The sequence below is a fragment of the Fusarium venenatum genome, assembly GCF_020744135.1.
Source record: "Fusarium venenatum strain MPI-CAGE-CH-0201 chromosome Unknown EDB82scaffold_2, whole genome shotgun sequence".
NCBI lineage: Eukaryota > Fungi > Ascomycota > Sordariomycetes > Hypocreales > Nectriaceae > Fusarium > Fusarium venenatum.
Window position 1 is genome coordinate 4119712 of NW_027072130.1, and position 21423 is coordinate 4141134.

General features: G+C 46.1%; 11 protein-coding genes across 11 annotated transcripts; 5 read left to right on the forward strand and 6 right to left on the reverse strand.

The window, feature by feature from the left end:
- Positions 1-466: 466 nt before the first annotated feature.
- EDB82DRAFT_428140 (uncharacterized protein) lies at positions 467-1150 on the reverse strand (the record flags this gene model as incomplete). The annotated part of the gene is made up of 2 exons (XM_025734360.1): positions 467-759; positions 814-1150. The coding sequence occupies 2 exons, from the start codon at positions 1148-1150 to the stop codon at positions 467-469; spliced, it is 630 nt and encodes a 209-aa protein (XP_025585175.1).
- Positions 1151-1450: 300 nt separating this feature from the next.
- EDB82DRAFT_535981 (phosphotransferase enzyme family protein) lies at positions 1451-3456 on the reverse strand. Its single transcript, XM_025734361.2, has 2 exons — positions 3036-3456; positions 1451-2969 (listed from the first exon to the last, which is right to left on the reverse strand). The coding sequence occupies exons 1-2, from the start codon at positions 3438-3440 to the stop codon at positions 1857-1859; spliced, it is 1518 nt and encodes a 505-aa protein (XP_025585176.1). The 5' UTR covers positions 3441-3456; the 3' UTR covers positions 1451-1856.
- A 222-nt stretch (positions 3457-3678) lies between these two features.
- On the reverse strand, positions 3679-4703 carry EDB82DRAFT_574576 (uncharacterized protein; the record flags this gene model as incomplete). The annotated part of the gene is made up of 2 exons (XM_025734362.2): positions 3679-4426; positions 4482-4703. The coding sequence occupies 2 exons, from the start codon at positions 4701-4703 to the stop codon at positions 4130-4132; spliced, it is 519 nt and encodes a 172-aa protein (XP_025585177.1). The 3' UTR covers positions 3679-4129.
- A 1175-nt stretch (positions 4704-5878) lies between these two features.
- EDB82DRAFT_555019 (uncharacterized protein) lies at positions 5879-8084 on the forward strand (the record flags this gene model as incomplete). Its single annotated transcript, XM_065609644.1, has 5 exons — positions 5879-6076; positions 6124-6273; positions 6326-6834; positions 7101-7345; positions 7399-8084. Exons 1-5 carry the CDS (start codon positions 6035-6037, stop codon positions 8082-8084), a joined length of 1632 nt encoding a protein of 543 aa, XP_065464722.1. The 5' UTR covers positions 5879-6034.
- Positions 8085-8445: 361 nt separating this feature from the next.
- Positions 8446-10453, forward strand: EDB82DRAFT_165048 (cytochrome P450). The gene is made up of 4 exons (XM_025734365.2): positions 8446-8859; positions 8949-9330; positions 9377-9612; positions 9661-10453. The coding sequence occupies exons 1-4, from the start codon at positions 8662-8664 to the stop codon at positions 10369-10371; spliced, it is 1527 nt and encodes a 508-aa protein (XP_025585179.2). The 5' UTR covers positions 8446-8661; the 3' UTR covers positions 10372-10453.
- An 81-nt stretch (positions 10454-10534) lies between these two features.
- On the reverse strand, positions 10535-12850 carry EDB82DRAFT_545214 (heterokaryon incompatibility protein-domain-containing protein; the record flags this gene model as incomplete). The annotated part of the gene is made up of 2 exons (XM_065609430.1): positions 10535-12497; positions 12561-12850. 2 exons carry the CDS (start codon positions 12848-12850, stop codon positions 10535-10537), a joined length of 2253 nt encoding a protein of 750 aa, XP_065464723.1.
- A 330-nt stretch (positions 12851-13180) lies between these two features.
- Positions 13181-14879, forward strand: EDB82DRAFT_498126 (Alpha/Beta hydrolase protein). The gene is made up of 3 exons (XM_025734367.2): positions 13181-13967; positions 14021-14226; positions 14277-14879. Exons 1-3 carry the CDS (start codon positions 13675-13677, stop codon positions 14753-14755), a joined length of 978 nt encoding a protein of 325 aa, XP_025585181.1. The 5' UTR covers positions 13181-13674; the 3' UTR covers positions 14756-14879.
- Positions 14880-16621, reverse strand: EDB82DRAFT_498128 (major facilitator superfamily domain-containing protein). The gene has a single exon (XM_025734368.2). The coding sequence runs from the start codon at positions 16510-16512 to the stop codon at positions 14917-14919; it is 1596 nt and encodes a 531-aa protein (XP_025585182.1). The 5' UTR covers positions 16513-16621; the 3' UTR covers positions 14880-14916.
- Positions 16622-16830: 209 nt separating this feature from the next.
- Positions 16831-18353, forward strand: EDB82DRAFT_165093 (uncharacterized protein). Its single transcript, XM_025734369.2, has 2 exons — positions 16831-17779; positions 17833-18353. Exons 1-2 carry the CDS (start codon positions 17178-17180, stop codon positions 18230-18232), a joined length of 1002 nt encoding a protein of 333 aa, XP_025585183.1. The 5' UTR covers positions 16831-17177; the 3' UTR covers positions 18233-18353.
- On the reverse strand, positions 18345-19414 carry EDB82DRAFT_555024 (glutathione S-transferase; the record flags this gene model as incomplete). The annotated part of the gene is made up of 4 exons (XM_025734370.2): positions 18345-18709; positions 18763-18930; positions 18985-19267; positions 19319-19414. The coding sequence occupies 4 exons, from the start codon at positions 19412-19414 to the stop codon at positions 18474-18476; spliced, it is 783 nt and encodes a 260-aa protein (XP_025585184.1). The 3' UTR covers positions 18345-18473.
- A 561-nt stretch (positions 19415-19975) lies between these two features.
- Positions 19976-21346, forward strand: EDB82DRAFT_498130 (uncharacterized protein). The gene has a single exon (XM_025734371.2). It carries the CDS (start codon positions 20067-20069, stop codon positions 21069-21071), a length of 1005 nt encoding a protein of 334 aa, XP_025585185.1. The 5' UTR covers positions 19976-20066; the 3' UTR covers positions 21072-21346.
- The last annotated feature ends 77 nt before the right edge of the window (positions 21347-21423 follow it).

Genomic DNA, 21423 nt, shown 5'->3' on the forward strand with positions numbered 1-21423 from the left:
CGCTGCTCTGTCGTTCTCATACCCTTTTACTCTTCTCGCTGCAAAAACTCGGATCCTAATCAAGCTCCGAAGCGATGGCGTTCGTTCACGTGTCGCGCTATGTCCCAGAAAAGAGTCGAGACTCGAAATCATGAATTAAACTCCAGTCCTGGCGAGATCTAACGTAGATTTACCTGGGGGTTTGGCTTGGCTGCAGGCTCAGATTGCCGGCTTGGCTCCCAGCGTTCCTATCTCCTGGTATCCATTACAGGGTACTGTGGTAGTTATTGCAATGCGTGCGTTCGCTGAGACAAGATAACAATGACTGGGAAACGGAAAGTGGGCGGGAAACATTTGCCGACGACGAGTGACTCAACATATTCCAAACGAGATTGCCAGGCCCAGTATAAAAAAAGCCATTTGTCATCAGGCCTATCTATTCAATACAACGCAAGGTGATTGTGACCCTGTGAGAGGATAGGCGACCTCAGTGACAAGCCTTTCCGTACTTCCTTAACCTCGCGTAATTATAGGGCAATGGGGCCAGGAATCCGGCAGCGATAGAGATCAAAGCTGCGATCCAGAAAGAAGGGTCATCAAGCGCAACCTTTCCACCTGTCAGATAATAATCCACTGCATTTTCTGCCGCTTCCATAGTTAACATGGAGATGAAACTCATGCCAATTGCTGTTTTCATAGCGGTGAGCCATGTCAGACTATCACGACCGACGCGTAGCATCACTGTCTCGAGAAGGATAGATGTTGAGATACCAGATGCCACTAATTTGCTTAGTTAGCGACTCAGTCCAGACGTGTCGGAAATGGGTAACTGACTGGAAATCGGCATGACGATTCCCATGCTCAGTTCTGGGTAGTAGGCTTGAAGAAGCCACATGGCGGAAAAGTCGCCAACTGTGCAACCGATGAGACATCGCGTGGTATTGATAGACGCTCTCTTCCATACTGCTCTCGAGCTCCAAAACTCAGTTGAACTAATAGGCATGGGAGCAGGTGTTTTCGGGGCGTCCTTTTTACTGCAACGCTGGCTGCTTGTCCATTGCTTTTGGAGGCTGGTCGCTAAGGATGGGCCCTTGACTGGTATGGCCAGACGCGACCCGAGCATCGCAGGACGACGCGCGCAGAGGCGCAAAGAGCTGGCAATTTCGCGCATCTTCGGAGTTGTCCTTATATCCTCTAGTATCAATTTATCGACGCGTGGGATCATGAATAAAATCAACTTGTTGATGGTTCAATTGCTTACTTTCTTGTATTGGCCACGCCGCAAAATTCACTCAGTTCCACTTTAAATCATTGTGTTATAGAATACGAATAGGGACGAGAGTTCGTCGCCGCTTTTGGATGGCGACTCAGTCTCCCCTCAGTCGTAGCTCAGGCGGTCCTCCTCCTAGCACCTGTGCCCCGCTGACACCAAGTACCCTTGCCATGCAAGCATGGGTACTCAGAGTCATCACCCATTGTATCAAATAGTAATAGACGCCAGCTATTCCATGGCGGGTGTTTTCTTTTTTTACAATCATATCCCAATCAATCATTTAACTAACTCCCATCAATATTAATCCGCAAGTTAGCGTAGCTACACTAACATCTCCCGCTAGATCTTACTACAATCCTAGTTATCCTTTTCAATGTCTTCTTTTGCGAAACCCAAGCGAAAGGTTCAAAACCCTGACAACCTTGTTAAGAAAGCTATATTGAATGGTCTTTCCAACGATAGCTCTGATATAGACCCACTCCCAGTAAGGCGGAACCTTGGGAAGCTGAGTTTAACACAATATGAGCGTGAGCTCAATCTATGGGCTGCGTGAGTGGAAACATTTTTACATCATTTTCCACCAGCTGACAAAGACGCAACCTTTTCATTTCTTTTCCTTTAGTACGTCCTGGGCAGGTGCAAACATAGTCCGAAGCTCAGATTGGTATCTTCGCTCTTCGGCAATTTTCGTTTCGATATGCTTGCCGGCATCTTTCTGCCACAAGAAGGATATTTGTTTCAGGTCCTTAACAAATCCTTCGGCCGATGAGAACATGGGGAGGATATGATCCTCAAAGACAAAAAGCCAGCAATTTACAGACTCTATGCAGATCCAATACCACACTCCTTTGGATTCCCATGATTCTCTCATTACCCCTGTGATTTGAATGTCATGTTCCACTTGCACATGTTTCAGTTCCTGATCCATAATTGACAAAAACTCCTTTCTCGCATCGTCGTATTCCTCATAGTGGTCAATTATTTCATCCGCAGTGTGATTTGTGATCCAATAGGGAACAGACATCATCTCCAACGGTAGCGCACAAATCCATTCCAGATCGATTGTGCAAGTGACGTTCCACTCCTCATCCACAAAAATATTACTTGGATGCAAGTCGGTCGGCTGTAAAAGATAGGGACCGCTCCGTCGCTCCGGCAAGATGAAGAAATGCGTAACTGCACGAAGCAATGTCCGAAGGGTCATCCGCTCTTTGGCATCATTCCTGTTTCGCACAGCATGTGGATCGTGTAATAGATAGTTGTCATGTAGTGTAAGCATGTCAGATGCGTAACTGTCTGTGCTTTGATAGATCAGGTCTTCTGGGATTGTTCTCGGTGTTCCTTGTTGCTCAAAAATAGCCAAAGTACAAGATAGAGGTCGATTTGTGAGTGCGATAGTGCAGTCGACTGTATTAAATCTGAATGATCCGATGTGCTGCTGTGGAATACGGGCGAGCGAGAGCATGATTCGGGCTACGCCTGTGAATAGATTCCTACGTCGTGCTGTATCGGAAAAGTGATCAAACCAGGTGGATGCGAGCATTTTCCCTGTCTCGGGACCAATATGCTCCATAAGCATATAAGCGGTGCCGACAACCGGAGCAGCTTCTTCACGGACATAGTCGGACAGGACTGGGTAGCCTAGGCACCGATAGATCCATTTCCAGGCCTTACGCCACAGTCTAGTATAGATTGATGTCTGCTGGATGTGTGTGAACTACGTTGAAACAAGGCCCAATTGTCAGAATGGATGTTATGGACATGGCGAGCTGGGAACACTTACAGAGCTATTATCTATGAAGCCAAACGCAAAGAGGTTTGGAATACGAATATCGGGGCAGGATTGCTGCATCCATATATATGTCGCCACTTCACAGCCGACTTTCTCGTCGATTGTGCTGGGATGTTGCCCGGCATGAGGAGGAATTGGACAGCGAAGAATAAGCTTCTTGTTTGAATTACCCACAGTTACTTCAACTAGAACGCAAATATTGAAGATGCCCTGCATCCATTCCTTGCGTACAAGCACTGTGCAGATATCATCTGCGTCTAATCGAAGATGATGTTTGATCAGGGCCACAATTGAATCCCTTTTTTGCCAGAGCTCGAGCTTGAATCTCGCTGCTGCATCGTGATGCTTGCGTTTATGAACAAGATTGCTTTCTGACTGGGGAACTTGTTGCGACATTGCAGCTGAATTAGCGGGTAGGGAGATAGTTACAGTGTACAAAGTAGACTAGTTCGTTTCAAGGTAGGTAAAAAAAAAGGGGTAACTATCGCGTGACACTATGGCTGACTCAGAATATATCCCTTGTACGTAGACAGGGGCCTGAAAAGTGAACCTTGCATGTTGATCGTTGATTCGTTGGCTTACCCGAAACTTCAGATGCTCAGGATGCGCTCAGGGTTCGCTCAAGCTCTGCCCAGGTTGAAGCAGCGACTGCTCAGGATGATGGGCAAGAAGGGAACGAAACACTCCAAGTCCATTTTCACATTCTGTATTAGGCTGTTACCAGTGGTGAATATGAGCACCCAGTAACAATATCACAAAGACATGGCCTTTGTAAACCTCAATGTTCTCATCCTGAGGCTTATGAATAAATACTATATGATATCCGTGGAGATGAATTCCCCCACAAACACAACCATCCATCTTGGATCAAGGCAAGGCACTAGCTACAGGCCACATGAGAATGGGGTCAGGTAACAACAAAGTCATTACTGACCTCACCCTTACGAAAGAAAAAGATCAGGCACTGAGTACGTTCGTTTATATAAATACTGTAAAAAACAACCAACCTAAGAAAGCATCTGGTATATCGATATCCTGATCCTCCCAATCAAAATTCCTTAATCGTGGCTGCTTCCGGGTAGCTCTCACAGCGACAAGCCAAAAGCTCCGCCTATGCCAAAACCAACAGAGATGGCCGTGCCAACGATCCTCACTACTTTAAGAGCCGAAGGGTCATCAACAAATTGAACAAGAACAGCATAATTCGGAAGAGAACCGTCAGTAGCGACAACAGTATGGCGGTACTCTTCAAAAAAGCTGCTTCGGTCAACGCCGCGCAAAATTGCGGGTTTGTGCAGGGCAGCAGTCAATGTATGATCAACGATTTCTTCCTGGATAAAGATCCTGTCTTCATCAGTGAAACTAGGATGCATGTTGGTGATCTATTGTTGTGGGTTAGATGATAATGACTTGAAGAGAGTAAGGGTTGACATTTACCTTGGAAAACTTGACAAGAGAGACAATCGGCTTCTGGAGTAGAATACCTCGATACAGTACTCGCTTGTAGCCCTTGAAATGTAGCTTGTAGGCCTTGGAGAAGGCGACTGCAAAGTCTTCAGGGTCCTGGCCTTTAGAGATTGAGACGTTGATGGTATGTATTTTTTCCGAGGGAGACTTGAACTGAATGAGGTAGGTGATGTTGCCAGACTGAGCTTCCATATCTATGTGTGTTGAAGAGACAATAGATGAAGTGCAGTGCTGTGTTTCTAGGTAAAGGGTAAAGTGATAAAGTCTTGAGAAAGGATGAGAAGAATACTGAGACTGGTTTACCTGGCACAGAGCGATATCTCGTCGACTTATATAGATGTTTCAAAACTCGGTAGCTATCGACAAATATCTCTTTTGACTTGCACTGCAAAGAAAAACATCGAGAAATGGCTACTTGTCGATATATTAAGTCTTTTCTTCATGGGAAGTGGCGATTTGTCTGGAGTTGACGGCGAAAGACATTACGAGTTTTAGCGGACTATCTAATAAATCTGTCGATGAAGAGACTTGGGCACATAAACGTAGAAGGCATGATACTGGCGACGCAAAATCCCTCGGATTGAACAGAAGAAGACTGGAAAACACTGAAGGGAAGGGAGATTATTGTTGCATAGGTAGGATTGGCGAGTCTGAGAAATATACCAAAGATGCAGATGACAGTGCCATTTGGCTGTGTGCATACCTAGCTGTGCAACTCGGTTCCAAGGGCTGGAACTTTCCAGTCAGTATTCGCCAGTCTAGGCATACGTCAATTGAACTCGGCACTTGTGCAAGCAAAAGCAGGAATGTGTATAGGAAAGACGATAGAATTAAAGTTGAAGCGACCAATAGTTAACGTGTTACAACGATTGTGCAACTCAATCTATATCACATATGTTTATGGTGGTGCACTTTCAATTGAACTGGACTTTCAGGAGACGAGGCCACTAAATAGCTCCCTTTTTTTTTGTGTCAAGCTTGGCACAAATAAAATCTGCCCCTCGGTACAAAATATGTTATTATTTGAGAGAACTAACAGTACTGCGCTAGTGCTGGGTCTGCTGGTGTCAGCAGTAAAATTGTTAGTGGTAAACTTGACCAGCTAGAGGCAATGATGTACTATTTCATATCTCTCTCCCTCGCGACAAATCATCATGAGGTGCACTACTGTCCAACAATTCCGCCTGATTGCTTTGGTGAACAGGTCTATGAGTACCTCTAAATATGGTATTTAGTTTATTTTTATCATTGCCCATTCTGAATTTATTTTAGTTAGCATTATGCGTTTGTAGATTGACCTGCAGGCCTCTTGTAAAATACGTAGATAACCCGACAGATATTTTGTCTTGAGCAACAGAGAAATCGGAAGCCACTAAACCAAGCCTCTTGAATAAAGTCAGCATTCCCCCCGAACCCCTCAATAATTTTTTTTGAACTTCAATTAAATTCGAGTCAAGTTTCAGATCACCCGTTTTATGACCAATCAATAGTGGCATCGCGACATACTTATCCCAAAACTAAATATGCCATGCCTCGCGTTTCCGTTGAGTGATGGACATGAAGAGGTGGGGCTGATGTCCCCAAATGTGTCTAGATGCTGACAGTTGCATAGAACCCGCCGCTCCTCGATGTATTCCTTCGAGACCGAACAGTTGCCGAACGATGCATTGTCGTGGGCTGGAGCAAGTCGCAATATGAGAGGATAGCTCTCCAACGTCTCAGCGAGTTCACAGATAGATTCAGTGGCCGAAGCCAGTGCCATGTAAGCATTCAGTCCCCCTCGAGCTGGCAAGTCTTGATTGACCCTGGCTTAGGAACGCACCATTGAAGAGCTCATCAGCAAATCCGGGGCGATTTCCATTCATCATACCGTTTCTCTCCAAACTAAGCATGGGTCTCCGGAGTCCACACAGCAGCCAGTACGACGCTCAGCTGCGCGAGCATCATCCCTAGACCCATGTCCGTCTCTTGAGAGCGACCATAGCAGCGTTGACAATGGTCCCGCCCCACAACATCAGAACATGTCTAGTGTCACTTCTGAGGCTCAAATTCCCCAACCAGAAGCAGCGGGTCCCTCCATTTTCTCGGTAATCCGACAAATTTTAGCTCATGATCCCTTATACGCGGAAGATGTCGTCTCAGGTGTCCAGAACCTACCAATCGATGGCCGTGACATTCTTGTTCCACCCGAGGATGAATGCGTCGACGGTTCAACGAATAATCCACCAAGGACTTCAAACACGCCATCAAACAAGCGTCAGAGGTCAAAAGGCAAGTCGACTGGCGTCGACAGCGGCAGCGGTACAGGAGGTGGTCAACAAGGGTACGGGGAGGGTGGAAGTGGACATTCTGGACAAGACAACGCTGATGGATCAGGCGACGGCAAGAGTAATGATGATTCTCCGCCTAGAAAGAAGCGCAACAAGGATAAGATTCGTCGCTGGATTTGCCCATATTGCCTTGCATACCCCGAGATCTAGAACATTCCCCTTTTCAGCAACTGTTCTGGAAACATGACGGAGGTGCACAAATGGAAGTAAGCTAAGGTTCCAAGTACCTTATACCACGTCCATTACTGACATTATACAGAGAACATCTTGTCAAACATCACTCTCAAAAAGTAAAGAGTAGTAATCGCAACAGAGAAGCACCAGCACGCTTCTATATGACAGAGTTGCAACAAACTCTTATACAACAAGCAGCCGAAAAATACACAAAGCGTCCACGAGACGTGACGAAATGGCTCGACTATTGGAAAAAGCTCTTCGTCGAAGTCTGGTGGATCTTGTTCCTCAAAGCAGATTTCCCTCACTTTAATGAGCCACTATCTCCTTGTACGTCCTGTACTATCATATTATAAGACATACGCTAACTTGGTTACATACAGTTCACATAGACAGTGGCGAGAGTCCCAATCTTGGTCAACATGTCCTCGAAAAGGCTGAAATATTATTGGTGGGGCCCATACTAGAAGGTAAAGCCAAGAAAGCCGTTAGGAACAACGTCATTGCTTCGGTACAAGACTTCAAGCCGACTGCGGAAGATATCGAGGCTATGATGTCGGAGGCCATCACGGTTGCCTTGCTCAACTCACCGGCAGCGACAGGAGCTGCTCAGTGGTGGGTTCGAGCCTCTCCTGAGATGTTTGGAAATGCCAAGAGAAAAGATGGAAGGGCCCTAGCTGATGATGAGGACGAGAGTGAAAATGGGGATGATAGTGATTCCGAGTCTGATGATAACAGGCCCTCGACACCCTCAGATTCAGTCACAGCTCCCCGCACTCCAGAACCAGCAGAGGTAAATCCCAAACAAGCGCCGCCTCCAGCCCAACAGACAATCGTTCCTTTGAGGCTATTCCCGTGGGGGACCAGAGTCACTGTCGACCTATTTCCGGTCAACCCGCTGCATTCTGAAACCCAAGCAGGACAGCTCACACATCCTCCAACTGTCTACATAGCAAGTATGTCTCAGACACCGGTACAGCCACCGCCGTCACTGATGCCAATAACGGATACCTTCGACGAAGATGTCTTGGATTCTATGGTGGATATAGACGCAACAATGCCAGCTTAGGTGGTCCACCAGGCATATCGAGTTCGCAGAGACGGAACCGTGAGGTACAAAGATAGATAGCCTCACAAGTCTGATACACATTTAAATAGCACTAGCAAATTAATTTTATCCTTTCTGCTTAATGATTAATTATTCTGATACATAGAGGAGTGGGGGCTGGAGATCCACTACGTAGTCACCTCGATATTGCGAGTTCTGTAGACCGAAGTGGCCAATGAGATCGAAAATGATCCATCAAGTTTTCTTGGCCTTCATGCGGCGTAACGTGAGTGGGCAGTAAGCAGGTTAGTTAATGGCAGGGTTTATGAAGGATCATGGTGGCTAACCGACTACAATACCTGAGATCATCATATCCTTTCCGTATCTATTGGTCAATGTCTCAAGTCGTTCATGGAACGGCTAGCGCTTACAAGATATCCCAAGTTAACCATGCGCTACAAGGCTATTGATTCAACCACAAATAGAGCTACCTTTCATGCCCTGAATTACTGGAAGAACCCCCCGCTTCAGCTTCTCACCCCAAAACTCTGGGTTGACCTTCTTCCACTACGCCAGCCTCAACTTATCACAATTTGTCATGGCTGTTCTCATCCTTGTATCAATTGTAAGTCTTGCTATTATTTACGCAGCGTGGCGATTAAAAAATGGAAATGCCGGGCTCGAGAAATCTTTTCCATGTGTTGGCGTACAAGAAGGGCAATGGTTTGCTTGGTTGAGAGCAAAACTGCGGAGTTTTACCATGACAGAAGAGTGGATGAAAGAAGGCTACGGGAGGGTAAGTTATATCTTTGCGAAACTCGGCAGCATATTATCTACTTGAGTGGATCGGCGAGTCGGTGGGGGCTTGACTGACTTTATATGCAGTACTCACGAAAGAATCAACCTTTCATCATCCCCTCATTCGGCAAAGGAAAGGTCCTGATCCTTCCTCCATCCCAAATTAAAGCAGTATACAATAAACGAGAGAGCGAGCTCGAAGTTCATGCCCCAACCTCAGAGTCATTGTCCTTCAAATATACCATCCGCGATCCGGCGGTTTATCCAAGTGACTACACTGTTGACGTGGTTCGAAAGTGGATTACAAAGAGGTTTGATGACCTTGCAGCTGTATTGCAAGAGGAATTATACCTTGCTGTGGATGAACAGTTCGGACTGGAAAATGAGTGGCGAGATATACAACTTGAAATTGCTATACAAAGAGTGTTTGCTAGAGGGCTGAACAGAGTCCTCGTTGGGCTCCCTCTGTGTAAGTGACTTCACGGTATGTGGGAATAATGCTAACGACGAGCCAGGCCGGAATCTAACGTACCTTGAAACTGTTCGGGGATTTGCCATGGATATGCCCTTCCAAGGCTTATTTACAACATTGATTCCCAACATTCTCAAGCCTATCTTTGGGCCGTTGATGTGTTGGCAAGCCAGACGAGATACTGAGCAAGGGATCGCTGCTTGTCTGCCACTCATCAAGACTCGTCTGGGTGACTATCACAAGCGTGTTGATAATGAGTCCAGTAGGGGAGAAAAGCCTGTTCGTACCCGCAAAACTTCGACCTTGACCAACTTCTTACTTCCATAGGTCGACATTCTCGAATGGATCATCGAAGCCTCTGCTGCAACCGGCGACCCGACTCAACTTGACCCCTACCGCATTGGACATCGCATAATTATCTTGAACTTTAACTTTGTGCAGAGCGGATCCATCCCATTCAACACGGCCATCAGTAATATTTGCAGTGGTCCGAACGCGGCTTCTGTTTTCTCCAGATTGCGTGACGAGGCAGAAACGGTTCTTGGTCCTGTTGATATCTGGGATCGTGCCACTATCTCAAAGCTAACTCTTGCAGACTCGGCGATCAGAGAATCCATGCGCTGGTCAGACTTTGGGTTGTTTGCCTTGCCGCGACGGGTTAATTCTACCGGTATAACATTGGACAACGGGATCTATGTTCCGCCTAGTGTTCATATCGAAATCCCTATGCATCCGATCCATTCGGACGAGACATTTTACAAAGATGCAGGATCATTCAAGCCATTCCGCTTTGCAGATGGGTCTTCAGATGCACGTTCTGCCGTCACTCTGGACGAAACATTTCTCAGTTTTGGTTATGGGAGGAACGCTTGCCCAGGACGGTTCTTCGGTATCCATATCATGAAAGTCGTACTAGCATATATCATCACGAAGTACGATGTCAAGTTTGGTCCAGAGATTCCGCCTATGAAGACTATTTGGGAGTACAGAATTCCAAAGGAAAATACTACTATGAGAATCAGGAGGAGAAAGTCATAACGAAGTTTTGTAGTTTGCGTCTTGTCGAAGTCAACAGTTATGACTATCCTTTACATACGATACACGCTCGGTCTTATCCCGTGTTTCCCTCATGACAAATAACACTAAGGCTTTACTTGAATTAGCTACTTGCTTTCAAGTTTCACTATAGTATCAAACGTCTTCACCCAAGAATCAGATTAACGTCCTCGAGATCCTGCTCTTCCCAGAGCTCTTTCTTCACATATCCACATCCCTTCCTGTGAGCAATGCCATCATTCCAATCCACCCACAGTACGCCATAGAACTCCTTGTATTGTATCTCATCATCCATCGTTTCGATGTCAGCAAACTTGCACCGGCAAATCGCAACCAGTTCAAGCGATTCATCCCGGTTAGGTGATGGGTTGAGAAAGACCCCGTTCAAGCTTAACGTGTCTGAATGATTTGCCATGCCCTCTCTAATCATGGACTCGGGAAATTTGGCCAATTCATCGTTATTTGGTAGTTGAAGCCAGCCACAAAGTCTGTTATTCTTGTCTAACAGACGAAGGTGAGCATCCATGTTGACGTCTCGAATATAGCGGACCACCTGAGTGGCCCCAAACCAAGCACGCTTTGCTCGACAGGAAATGAGCGGACTTTGGCTGAGACTTTCCTCTACATCGTGGCGTGATGAGCTGGAAGGCGGCAGAGGCCACCAGAAGTATTTGCCAGGCAGATTGACATGTTCAAAAACATTCTTTCCACTGAAGCCGAAAGGTGGGTTAAAGTCTTTGGCTTTTGACCCGTGTTTAGCAGGGTCAAACTCCTTCCTAGTCCATACGCGTTTATCATAAGAAATGTCGGAATTCTTATCATATATCGTAGCGTGATTCTGAAGAGCTTGTGTGACATTCCAGTTCTTGGAGCTATGACTGAACCATTCGGTGATTGGCATAGTGATACTTGAAGTCCTGATGAGCTGGACAGGATTCCAGCCGTTTTCAGAAAGTAACAGATCTGCCCATCTAAACTGAGCCTCCCTATCGAGCATATGAACACCATACCCACTCCATCCTACCCAGGACCACGAAGGGAGATGTGTGTTTGGTAGAATGGAGTGGCTTCTTTCGGAGGGTTTCCTTCGAACCAGACCAGGCCTCTGGGGCCTATTTGGATTAGCCATTCCGAACTCAACGGACCACATCAATGCCATGCCAAAGTATACCTTGGGAAGACCAAATAAGAACCCTCCTGGAAAAGCTAGTTTTCCGAGATAGTTCAAAAGACCATCCGCAGCTGGGTACGCATCTTCAGGATACTTGAGCTCTCGAGCGCTATACTCGTTGATTAGTATCCCGAATTCTCGGATATCCGACAAACCCCTTTTGATATTAGGAAATCCCAATGACCTGGGCCGGACAGACTTTCCCTTTTGTTCTTCCTGTAGAGTAGGAAGATCTTCGTGCCAGTCTGCACAAGAGCATTTCCAATGAATCTGTTGATTGCCAAAGATTAATCGTCTTTGAGATAGCATGTATTCTTGATACGTCCATCCACGCGTAAAGTATTCCGATGCCTGTACATCCATGGCCGACAACTTAGGCTGATTCCTCAACAAAAGGTTCGTATCACTCTTCCACGGGAACAAGTTTGGTAGTTTCCGAGGTAATGATTCGCCCTTGAGACCTTGGAAGCCAGTGTTTGCATCACCATCAAGCGCAACAATTGTGAGCTTTGCCGAGGCATAAATGGAGCCCATGAGCTGCAACTGTTGCGATACTTGTTCAATGTCATCAGGTGGAAGGCATATCGCGTCTACCCACAAATATCGCTCGCCAAGTTCGCGGACGGTATGGATTGCGTGTCGGACCGTAGGTGTAAGGAATGCCTTTTGCTTTGAAAGACCACCAGGGACTGACATCTGGTTGAAAGTATCTGTGTCCATCTGCGGAGCTGGAGATGGCCCCCATCTATAGCTCAAAGCTATGTATTCATTACTGGTTGTGCCTGGTATCAAACAATCATCTTTGGTGTCGATAAGCCACGCAGGAGAAACTGTCTGCAGATTCAGAGGACTCTGGCATTCTGATTTATGTTCCGTGATGCACTTGTTCATCCAGGATCTCGCTATACCAAAATTAATCCAGTTTGGATCGATCACACTCGTGTAAGCATCCTGTTGAGAATCTTCCGATGCATTCAATTTGTGTTGAATGATTTGATACGGGCCTTGCGGTCGACCTCTGTAGTCGGTCACCGCCACTGAAGGTATATCGCCGTTCTTCTGCGCAAGATAAAACCCAGACGCTTCATAGTTGCGAGATTTATAACCAGCTTCCCTCTCAAGCTGATTTCGTTCGGCATACTTATTCTCTACCCAGTCTAGTAACGGTGTGTGTACTGAGCATCTTTTCTCCGTAGCTTTTTCTCTACTAAGACTGTGTTTTATGTCTTGTTCATTGAAGAGTTTGTTGAAGTTGCCACAAATCTCACAGCCTTTCTGACTACTCTGCATTTTGGCGGCGGTCACGGCACTCGCAAGAATAGAGTTGCTAATTCGCATGTCAAGAGTGCTAAATCAGGAGTTTCCGCGGTGATGCAGCGATGGATGTTTCAGTCGATTTGAGATATGATGTACAAGTGCTATATGAATGCGCGAATAGTTGAATGTTATGTTGGCCAGTTTTTCTGGAGGCTGATCCTAGTGAGATGTTAGCTTCGTACAAGGTCATATGCGGAAAGGCTTGACCTGTCGGAGTCATTGTTGTTCCGGTCTTGAAATGGGACATGGTTATTAGCCTCATGTCACGTAACCTACACCTTTTGATCGTATCATTAGAGGCATTTCTACCGTCAAATTCGCCTCCAACACCTCCGTCTAGTTGAACTACAATATACAAGATTGTATTTTCTTATCAGTAGTCTTGTATAAAATGCGATACTGTGACGCAATCCTGCACATTGGTGGTGTTATGCAAATTGCATTATAGATTGACCGCACGGAACAAATAGCTGTTGCAACAAACACATTAAAATACGAATTCAATTTACCTGTTTTCTCTTTTTTGGCTTCTTTTTATAGATTGCATCGGAATTTCCGCCTCCTATCAGCCAATCAGTAGGATTCATCAGATTACAGATATGATTAGAAACATAAGCACTTGCTTATGAAGCATTAGTGACTTTGATTTATGCTAAATTACAAAGGTTGGTGTTTAAGCGGGGGCACCAAGTTTAGGACTTCTAGATGAAGCAAGCTGCTGATAGTGACTTCACCTGTGACATAAGAGAGCTAGACACCTCCGCCCGGCTGTCTTGAAACACTCCGACTATCACTTTATGTCGGCCAAACATAAATCACAGATCATGGCATTCTATCTCGATCCGATCAACCGCAAGTTTGCTGACGCGGCCGCTGCAGGCCCGCCACTATATACAAAGACCTACAAAGAAGCTCGCGAGGTACTAGAAAGTATCCAGGACTACAAAATTGCTTCCGACATCACAAGTGAACAGGTCCAAGTTCCTGTCAACGATGAGAATGTGGCAGCAGTCATCTTCCGCCCAGCTGCGGCGCAGGGCACCCTCAACATGATATTCTACACACATGGAGGCGGATGGATCCTTGGAAGGTAGGCAAGCCCTGGAAATCCTCAATGATGAGACCAGTTTCTAATTTTCACAGCCCAGCCACCCACGGCGCTTTAATGGAAGACCTAGCACGCCAAACTGGTGCCGCGGTCGTGTTCCCTTACTACACTCCAGCTCCCGAAGCACAGTACCCTGTCCAATTTGAGCAAGTATACGGCGTGCTTGAGCACTTTGTAAAAAATGGCGACAAGTACAACATCAAAGCCAATCGAATTGGTCTCGCTGGCGATAGTGTTGGTGGTAAGTATTTCACCTTACCATCAAATGATATCAGTCTGATTTATTCTCAGGCCACATGGCTATCGCAATGACACAGCTCGCCCATAGCCGTGGTCTTGCTTCCAAAATCAGCCAGATTGTCCTCTTTTACCCCGTCACAGACACGAACAGCAAATCCGAAACGTACAATACCTTCAAAGATGGCCCCTACTTGTCGGAGAAGACGATGGACTGGATGATACCAGCTTTCCTACCCAACCAGGAAGATCGAAAGCTCCCACTAACCTCACCTCTTCAATTTGCACCAGATGAAGTACTCTCCAAGTTCCCGCCAACAACCATCTTCGTCTCTGGCGCGGATCCGTTGATTGGAGAGGGAGAGGCGTTCGGCCATAGGCTACAGGAGTTAGGCGTCGATGCGTCAGTCATCAAGGCAGATGGACAAGTCCATGACTTTGTCATGTTGGCTCCTGTGAGGGAGTCCCCTACTGCCAGAGCTGTGGTCGAGCTAGCCACTTTAAAGTTGCTAAAGGCATTCTCTGACAATTAAAGAGTGCAGATCACGAGTATTGAGGACTTGCGACTGTGGCTGTCGTAAGGTCAACCTTTCCCTGGTTCTGATAAGACATGATTTGACTTTCAGCTACTACTTTGGCCTTCAAGTTATAGCAATTGAACTATTGACTCACTCTCTCATATTGCCCATATTTCTCACTCCATTTCCTTTGCAAAAGGACTGCGAGCTCTAATCCCCCGTCCGTAAAAGTATAGAAGCCATGGAATAGCAGTCAAGAGCAGCCCAAGACCTCCCAATAGACCTCCTGTACCTGTCAATGTCAAGGAGTTGATCATCCTTGCTGTAAGTAATGGAAATATTCCTCCCAATAAATTCCGACATAGACTCTGAGCCGCCAGAGCTGATGAAGCGTAACTGTGATATGTGTCTGCCAAGTAATTGAAAACCGCCAGATAGATGCTGTAGATACCCATTGTGCAAGACCCAATTGCCAGTGTCGGAGAAATCCAACTTACGTCAGTCCTAGCAGACATGAAGAACCAGAATAATCCTATGGGTAGAAGAATGGATTGAATGCATGGGGAAAGTAGCCGTTGCTCAGGTGTGGCAGATAGCGTTTTATGAGGTAATATCCAACGGGTGAGGGGTTCCTGTATGACGGCCATCGTAATGCTTAGAATCGACCCAACAACGATTGCCGCGTACACTGCTCCAACTTGAGTACTGTCAAACCCATAAACACCTCGAAAAACGAGTCCAATGCTGCTGAACTGCATGTACAAGATTGCCCAAGCAAAAGAAACCCATAGCGAGAACCAAAACAAGATTGATTCTGTAACCAGCAGACGCAGCGGAAATGCGAGACTTCGCCATACCATACCAATATCGATGTGTAAGTTCTCTTCGACCGATGGACAAAAGCTCACCATAGTTCCATTTCGTGTCTTGTACTGCACGCTGTTCAGTGAGATGCACTTTCTCCTTAGTAATACATTGCTTCGAGTTTCTTGGAAAAGGAAGAATATGATGGTAGTTGCAGTCCCAATGGTGATGAGCTGGAGATAAAAGATCCACCTCCATCCCAGACGATCCACGATTGCACCACTGACCAGAGGTCCCAGCCCAGTGCCGATCATTATGGAAAGTGAGTATAAGGCCATTGGAGTGTTGCGATCTTCTTTTCGGTAAAGGTCGCTGACAACACCTCCAGTGAGCGTTGCAAAAACAGCGGCGCCATTGCCCGTAATTAGACGGGCTACCATCATCCCAGCAAAGCTTTCTGTTACAGCGCATCCCAAACTTCCAAGAAAGAACACAATTCCGGATCCGACAAAGACCCAGTACCGGCCATGTACTTCGCTCACGGGGGCAAGTACCATTGGTGCAATGGCAAACCCTGTGACAAAGAGTGTAATGCCAGCGTTGAATTGTGTGTCACCGAGGTTCCATTTATTTCTTAAAGGCTCCGATGCCATTGCATATGCACCAGAGGAGTAGGATGCAAGTGTTGATGCCATGAAAGCTCCAGAAAGAATTGTTACCTTCTTCCGGTGTGACCAACTGAATGGCGATTGGAAATAGGGAATCTTTGGGACGGAGGTTGGTGAGGCAATAATATTTTTTGACAGGAGAAATCCAGCTACAGTGAATGATGGATCTAGGATTTCGAACCCGACGGGTAGTTGGATTCCATTTTGGGTGTTGACTGCAGTGTCTTGACTGTAAGAGAGGCGGTCAAGATCCTTCTCGGTAGTTTTTGTTTTGTCATCTGACTCATTTTTCGTTGACATTCTTAGATATGTTTTGAAGTCTTTATCCAGATATTTCACGATAGAGTATGCATTGTTATAAAACGAAAAGTGATGATGAAGTTATGCGTGGACACAAGGTAAATTGAACCTTATCTCGACAAATCAATGCTGACCACGGCTTTGTGTCGGGTTTAGCATCCTTGGATAAGCGGTCACTTAACCGACTTGATTATCCTTGACGATACGCGGGGATAAGCAATGCAAGATGAATTATGACCGAACCCGGCGAACGGAATAGTATTTCTCCAGATCTGTAGTTATCGCAATATTGCTTTCTTGGCATTCGAACGCGCTGGAGACTGAGTGATGAATACTTGGATGGGCTAGCCGCTTTCCTCGCGAGATTGATCATGGTTACAGCGAGACTTTGTCATATTATAGGGGCCTGTACTCCGTATCCGACGGCGTTTTATGCTTCTATGCCCGACACTAGACCGTTATTCTCGAGACTATTGAGACGCTAAGCCAATAGTTCCGGCCATATTATGACCTTTTGACCAACAATGTAACAGCACTTCATCGAGAAAAAAGTTTTATAATGAAGGTCATGAAGCGGAACGCTTGTTCGAGGGATACTCCATCCAGTCGCTCGTTTTCTCCTACGTTTTGACGTACTTCCACTCTTTCAGTGATTAACTTCCAGAATGATCTTTCACAAGCTTTTGACTGCTGTTGCAGTTGTTACTTTAGCTGGCAACATCGAAGCCAGTCCTTGTAAGCCTGTCTCTGGATCATCGACTATCCACATGGAAACGAGTACGACTGAAATGGTTACTACTGAGGGTATCCCGACTCCTATTGAAGTTCTTTCCTCAGCTACAACTATCATTCCTATTACGGCTTCAACATCAGAAGCTCCCATCAGCTCCGTCACTCTCACTCCTGGGGCTTCCACCTTCTTTGACGAGGCCACTACCCTCGTTACTTCAACAGTTGAATCGACTGCGTTTGACCCGACAACCACATTCACTGAATCGAACTCTGTAACAACCTTGGTGACGATTGTCTCGTCCATGACAGAAGTACCTATCACGACAGCTTATGTTACAACCGAGTTGCCGGCTACCGAGACTGCTACATCTTCATCACCACCCCAGTGTACATTCACAGGTGAATATATCAACTACGTCCAAAACCCGTCCTTTGACAACAAGGTTAGTGGGAAATGGGTCACTACATCGCCTTGGGTCTTTCTGCAGACCCCTTGGCTATCGCCCAACTCTGGCAGAGGGGGAAGCAATGCAATGTAAGTTTCTATATCTTTTGTGCTTCATTCCAATGCTAATGGGCCTGCCCAAGTGCGATCAAATATCCAGATGGCGCATGGTCATCATCGATCTTACAATCGCTGCAAGGCGTAGTTGCCGGTCGAGAATACGTACTTCGATACTACTGGTCTCTTCAAGGGCAACCCCTTCAATCGGATGACTGCAGAATCGGTACGAGTGCTGGACCCCTGGGTCAAACAATGCACTTTGTCTATACCGATGGCGGAGAGACTATTCAACAGGGCCAGTATTACATGCAGGAGTTTCACATTACTGCTGGTCAGGATGACCAAAACCTATCCATTGGCTTTTTCTGCAGGGCCGGGTATAGTGGCGACACGGTCACAGTTTACATTGATGATGTCTCGGTTTATGACTACTACGAAGGTTGTGATAGTCCTACAGAGGCGGTGATTAAGAACACTCGCTAATCACGGTCTCGATGCACTCATTGGGCCATTTGATTTCTCTCGATATGCCAACAAGATCACTGCTTGCCGGGTATTTGTATTAGATTTAACTGAATATTTCATTGTTCAACGGTAGTAAAGTTTAAAATGTCACAGGCTAGACATTTTACAAGAACGCCGATGATTTAGCCAACAAATATAGGGAGTGGAGTGTGACATCGGCGTAAAGATGCCTATGGGATAAGAGTAGCGCTCATATCGCTCATGTATCAATTCGGTCTACTGACAATGCAGCCTCCCTCTCCCGAGCCTCATTCTGCCACTTAATGCCCGGCTCTGCGAACCTTTCCAATTCCTCCTCAGGCAGGTCATTGAGGGTGATGTGAAAGTGAGGTCTCGGCACATTACGGCCAGCCTCAAATCCAGGTCGTCCCAAAAGGTTACTGAACCACTTCTTGATATGAATGTACTTCATGACATCGGGAAGCCCGGAAAAATCTTCAAAACCAGTTAGGATGCTCTTACATGGAAGCCTGTGTTGTCTGACTTACTATGGGCAGCTACCCATGGCCAAACAGCAATATCTGCAATGGTAAGTCTTTCTCCGACGATATAACCAGTTCCATTATTGTCAAGCTGCTGGTCCAAAGTGCGGTAGAGACGATGACTCTCACTAACGTAGCGATTGATTGGATAATTTAACTTTTCTGGTGCGTAGCCTATCCACAATAGTAAGCTCACTAACTTGATTGACTGAACCGTGTTGGACTAACGAGTAAAGTGGTTGGCCTGGCCCTGCATAGGTCCGAGGCCGGAGACTTGCCACATCAGCCAACTGATGCTTTCCCAATGTTCCTTGGACTTGTAAGGATAAGATATCTTGTGGTCTCCATCGTATCTGGCGACGAGGTACTCGAGGATCGCACCACTCTCGAATACTTGAATCTCACGGCCAAGTTCGTCTTTATCGGTAATGGCCGGGATGCGACCGTTGGGATTGATGGCGAGGAACCATGGTTCTTTTTGCTCATGCTTGCTGAAGTCCAAAGTGACGACCTTGATTGCGAGTCAGCGATTTGTTATTGTTCAGAAGCTGAGGATGTCAACCTTGTACTTCAGACCTAATTCCTCCAAAGCAATGGATATTTTGAGCCCGTTTGGGGTGCCTTCAGTGTAAAGCGTGATATCAGTCTTGATGCCCATCTTGGATTGCGACTCAGCAATAAATGATTTAGTGTTTGATTTCGGTAGTTATGATAGTAATCTTTCATACAAAATTGTCAGAAGTCGGTCGACCTTTTATACATTATATCATCACCGTCGCTCTGGCCCATTCTTCTCATGATTTATCAACGCTCACTCTTCCATGGAGGGTTTCCCACTTTGTGAATCCAATAATACAAACATATCTTGCATATTCAAGTATTTGATTGGATGGTTGACATGTCGTGGAGATGTTCGTAATCGTCGCTAATTTTATTTCCATGGAAGTTTACCAATGCAGCCAACAGCCCATGGCCCTGTATGGATATTTAGAAAACAGGGAATTCAATTGCTACTGACTTTAACAAACTCAAAACCAAGCTCATAGGCCAGCGGAGGAGTTCTTTGTGTATTAATAATGCAGTTTGACGACATTGCTGAGAAAAAGATCCCGGCGGTATAACGCGGAGATAGCCGGATTAGACCGGAGTCTAAACGGAGGCGGACGCCGATTCAAGATGTTTCATAGGTCAGATCCTCAAATTCTAATTGCTTACTCACATAACGTTATTTTCAACTCCAGGAGGACTTTTAATTGCTCCCTTCTCATTGCAACTATCACGAACAGGACTCACTTTGACTTCCAAACATCATGGCTGTGCTGCGTTGGGGTATGCTCGGTACGAGCTTCATCTCCGATGTCGTCGCCAAGTCTATTCTCAACAGCAGGAACTCAACCATCGCGGCTGTCTTTGGTCGAAATGAAGAGCGCCTAACAGCCTTTGCGGACAAGCACAACATCGGGGAGCGATATACTTCGATCGACGACCTTCTCGACAAAGCTTCAATTGATGTCGTGTACGTTGGCCTGCCAAACCACATGCACACCCCCGCAGTGCTAGCAGCAGCAAAGCGTGGAAAGGCAATACTCTCCGAAAAGTCCCTCGCGACCACAATGGAGGATTCAAAGGCTATTGAGAAAGCTGTCAACGATGCGAACGTCTTCTTCTTGGAGGGTTTGATGTACCTGACACACCCCGTCATAAAAAAGATGCAACAGTTGCTGCTTGAGGGACATATTGGTACGGTTCGTGGTGTCTCGGGATATTACTCTGCGAACATCTGGAAGAAAGCCAATCCCTTTAGCATGGGCACCATCTACAACCTCGGTTGCTATCCCGTCTCTCTTCTCCACTTTGTCATTGAGACAGCTTTTGGAAAGGACGCTTTTGCAGCGCGTCAGTTGCAAGGCTTCGGCAACATTTCCACCGATGGCACCGTCCATGTACGAGATGCCTCCATGACGGTGCGTTTCGACAATGGTGTACTTGCGAGTTTGCAATCAACAGACAGCTATGGTAACGACTTTTCGTTTTCCATTCTTGGAGACAAGGGAAGAATAAGATTTGTTACAAATCCTTGGCTGCCTATTGCAGGGGATAACATCATTGAAGTCAAGAAATATGGTGGCGCGACGGAGCAGATTGTTGTTCCGGCTGAGTTGGATGCTTTTGGGCACCAAGTCAAGACGGTGGAGGATTGTTTGAGTCGTGGCGTGAAAGAGGCGGAGCGTCCTTCACCGAACGTTCAAAAGAGTGTTGAGATTATGGGTTTGTTGACGGAGTGGGAGAGTCTCGTTCAAAGTCAGCATAAGTGATGTAGATCAAATACATTCCGTCAAGTACTCATGATATTTGCTTCTGTCCATCTGTATTGTTGAAACATGACCGATCCACCATGACCAATTCGATAGCACAATTGATTGGTGTTGTTGCATGTATTTCCCTTGTGACCTTTTTCAGCTGCCGAGAAGTGATAAAACTTCTTAAAGAAGCAATTCAAAATATGTGGAAACTTTAGTCGCATCTCATTTATTGAAATATTTCAAACAGGTGGTATGAAAGCTTGCGGAATTAGTGAGATTTGAGAGACTTGTCCTTGGCTGTTTCAACTGATCGTCAGCCGCTTTGGCGGTGAAGTCAGCGGTCTTTACTACCTGCGGATACGCG

Bases quoted from the DNA above. Each gene is read 5' to 3' on its own strand.
- EDB82DRAFT_535981 (XM_025734361.2), bottom strand. From the start codon at position 3,440: ATGTCGCAACAAGTTCCCCAGTCAGAAAGCAATCTTGTTCATAAACGC. The intron at 2,970-3,035 runs GTAAGTGTTCCC...GTTTCAACGTAG, and splicing joins GCTTCATAGATAATAGCTCT to TTCACACACATCCAGCAGAC.
- EDB82DRAFT_165048 (XM_025734365.2), top strand. From the start codon at position 8,662: ATGGCTGTTCTCATCCTTGTATCAATTGTAAGTCTTGCTATTATTTAC. The intron at 8,860-8,948 runs GTAAGTTATATC...CTTTATATGCAG, and splicing joins TGAAAGAAGGCTACGGGAGG to TACTCACGAAAGAATCAACC. The intron at 9,331-9,376 runs GTAAGTGACTTC...ACGACGAGCCAG, and splicing joins CCTCGTTGGGCTCCCTCTGT to GCCGGAATCTAACGTACCTT.
- EDB82DRAFT_498126 (XM_025734367.2), top strand. From the start codon at position 13,675: ATGTCGGCCAAACATAAATCACAGATCATGGCATTCTATCTCGATCCG. The intron at 13,968-14,020 runs GTAGGCAAGCCC...TAATTTTCACAG, and splicing joins GGCGGATGGATCCTTGGAAG to CCCAGCCACCCACGGCGCTT. The intron at 14,227-14,276 runs GTAAGTATTTCA...ATTTATTCTCAG, and splicing joins CGCTGGCGATAGTGTTGGTG to GCCACATGGCTATCGCAATG.
- EDB82DRAFT_498128 (XM_025734368.2), bottom strand. From the start codon at position 16,512: ATGTCAACGAAAAATGAGTCAGATGACAAAACAAAAACTACCGAGAAG.
- EDB82DRAFT_165093 (XM_025734369.2), top strand. From the start codon at position 17,178: ATGATCTTTCACAAGCTTTTGACTGCTGTTGCAGTTGTTACTTTAGCT. The intron at 17,780-17,832 runs GTAAGTTTCTAT...GGCCTGCCCAAG, and splicing joins AGAGGGGGAAGCAATGCAAT to TGCGATCAAATATCCAGATG.
- EDB82DRAFT_498130 (XM_025734371.2), top strand. From the start codon at position 20,067: ATGGCTGTGCTGCGTTGGGGTATGCTCGGTACGAGCTTCATCTCCGAT.